At 58.3% G+C, this 2,234-nt stretch overlaps 1 protein-coding gene across 1 annotated transcript; it reads right to left on the reverse strand.

Annotated features, from left to right (window-relative positions):
- Window positions 1-1,036: 1,036 nt before the first annotated feature.
- Window positions 1,037-1,864, reverse strand: DIO3 (deiodinase, iodothyronine, type III). Its single transcript, XM_009998004.1, is given in 1 exon segment — window positions 1,037-1,864. A coding segment is annotated over 1 exon segment (825 nt). The 5' UTR covers window positions 1,862-1,864.
- Window positions 1,865-2,234: the final 370 nt, after the last annotated feature.

Raw genomic sequence — 2,234 nt, forward strand, 5'->3', positions numbered from 1 at the left:
TTTTGCCGAGATTCACTTGCCTGCCCGGTGCCGGCCAGCCCTGCACCTTCGCTCTCCAGGGCTCAGCCCCGCGGGCGGCTCGACGGGGTCAGAGAGCGAGTACACAGTCCTTCGGGAGGATCTTTAAGACCACCGATATAACTCCCTCCCCCGGCAACCTCTGATGTTTGGATTTCCCCCTGGGGACGCCCAGTTCCCTCCCTTCCCCTTCGGGTCGCGGGCAGTGCGCGCTCCTCCTGCCGCCGAGCGAGCGCCTTTCGCCGGGCGCGGCTGCGTCCCCCGAGCCCCCAGCAGCGCATCTTCTTCTCCTGCCGCTTCGCCCTCCCCTCCTCGGCTGCGGGGAGGGGATTGCGAGGTAGGCAAAAGGGAAAGTGTGTGTAGCGGTGCGAACAGAGAGAGAGGCAGTCAAGGTTAGACGTGTATTTACTCAACCTTTATTATTTAAAAAAATCCTTAAAAAAAAAAAAAAAGGTGAACGAACGTCTTACAAAACCCCCCCACATAAATAGGACATTCCGTTCAGCTCTGGCTATTGGCAGTTCTAGTACTTGACAACATCAGACGCGATTTCCTGGCATCAGAGAAACCCATTTCAAAATCGGTCATCACAAAGAAATACTAGAAATCCCAGTTAGCACTTGCTAGGCAGCACGGAGCACTTGTACACAACTTTTCAGACACACACCCGCGCACACACGCAGCTGGGAACAGATCCCGTAGGAAGAGAGCCTCCTTAAAAAATAGTAAACGCTTCTCAAAAAAAAAAAAAAAAGAAAAAAGAGAGAGAGAGAGAAGAGAGTTATTTACAAAACGCACATGGAAATACAGTATTGACAGAGCGTGGCTGGCAAATCAACATGATTTGAATAGAGAAAGGACTATGGCACATCTTGCTCGAAAGCTCGCACAGCAGCCTCCTTCGAGTGTCCCCGGGGAAGACAGCTCCTGCATCCGCTTCGCGGTGCCTTCTCCCTCCCCACCTCTCCTCCCACCCTCCCCTCGCCTCTCCACCCCTGCACTTCTTGCCAGGTCCTTTTTACACTTGGATGACCACCGTGCTGGGGCTCTGGAGCCGGGTTTTGTACTCATCTAGCCAGCTCCTCAGCTCCGAGATCTTGTAGCCCTCTGGTCCTCTGCCTCCCTGGTACATCACCTTCTCCTCCTGGATGATGTAGAGCCTCTCGAAGTAGGCACCATAGGCGGCGCTGGAAGCATTGTCCATGGTGTCCACGGCCAGTGGGCAATCGGGCGCCCCTTCCCTCATCAGCTGAGCTGCCCGCAGTCTGTCCTGGAGGCACTGGTGCTTGGGGATGTTGTAGGCTGCGTCCGAGCTGACCCAGCCGTCGGAGGGATGTGCTTCTTCAATGTACACCAGCAGGAAGTCAGCAATGTCCACGAAGTGCGCGGCCAGGCGCTGGAAGGACCTCAGGCGGGCCATGAACGGGGGTCAGGTGCAGCTGCCGAAGTTCAGGATGAGGGGTCTCTTGCCGCGGGCGAAGTCAAGGATACGGAGCCTCTTCTGCCCGTCCAGCTGGATCACCTCGGGGTTGGGGGCTAAGGAGCCCACGTGCGCCGACTTGAAGAAGTCCAGCTTCTGACCGTGCCACACGGCTTTCAGCGACTCCAGCGTGAACATGCGGTTGGAGTCGGACACGCAGACCGGGGGGTCGTCGAGGGGCGGCCCCTCGCTGGCGCTGGCCGCCTCCTCTGCCGTGGGCATCATCAGCATCTTCTTCCTAATGCACAGAAAATCCAGGAGCCAGAGCATCACGGCGGTGAGCAGGAAGCGGGGGAAGAGGAGGATGCAGGCGGCCGCCTGGGTGAGCAGCTGCAAGGTGTGAACGCCAAGGGAGTGGAGCATCGCAGCGGCTTGTGCTGCAGGGCGCTGGCTGCCTGGGGGCCCCCACGCACCCTGCTTGCTGGGGTCTGTGCAGCACAGCTGAGATCCCGCTTCTCTTTAAGCCCATTTTATAGTCAGGGATTTAAATGAAAAGTGACTCCACCTCCGGCCAGAACCCGCCCCTCTGGAACTTGAGCCTGGGGATTACCTACCCCTCCACTCTAATGACCTAAAAATACACAGACAAAAGGGGAGAGAGCCCCGGCGGGAGCTGCGAGGGACGTGCAACGAAGCAGGGAGCAGGCGCTATCAGGCACCAGCAGAGAGTCCGAGATAGGGCACCGCCGGGGTCCCCGGCCGCAGATAGCGGCAGGGGCGCCCCAACAAACCCCCC

The sequence above is a fragment of the Chaetura pelagica genome, unplaced genomic scaffold, assembly GCF_000747805.2.
Source record: "Chaetura pelagica isolate M959 unplaced genomic scaffold, ChaPel_1.0 scaffold354, whole genome shotgun sequence".
In the NCBI taxonomy this organism is placed as follows: Eukaryota; Metazoa; Chordata; class Aves; order Apodiformes; family Apodidae; genus Chaetura; species Chaetura pelagica.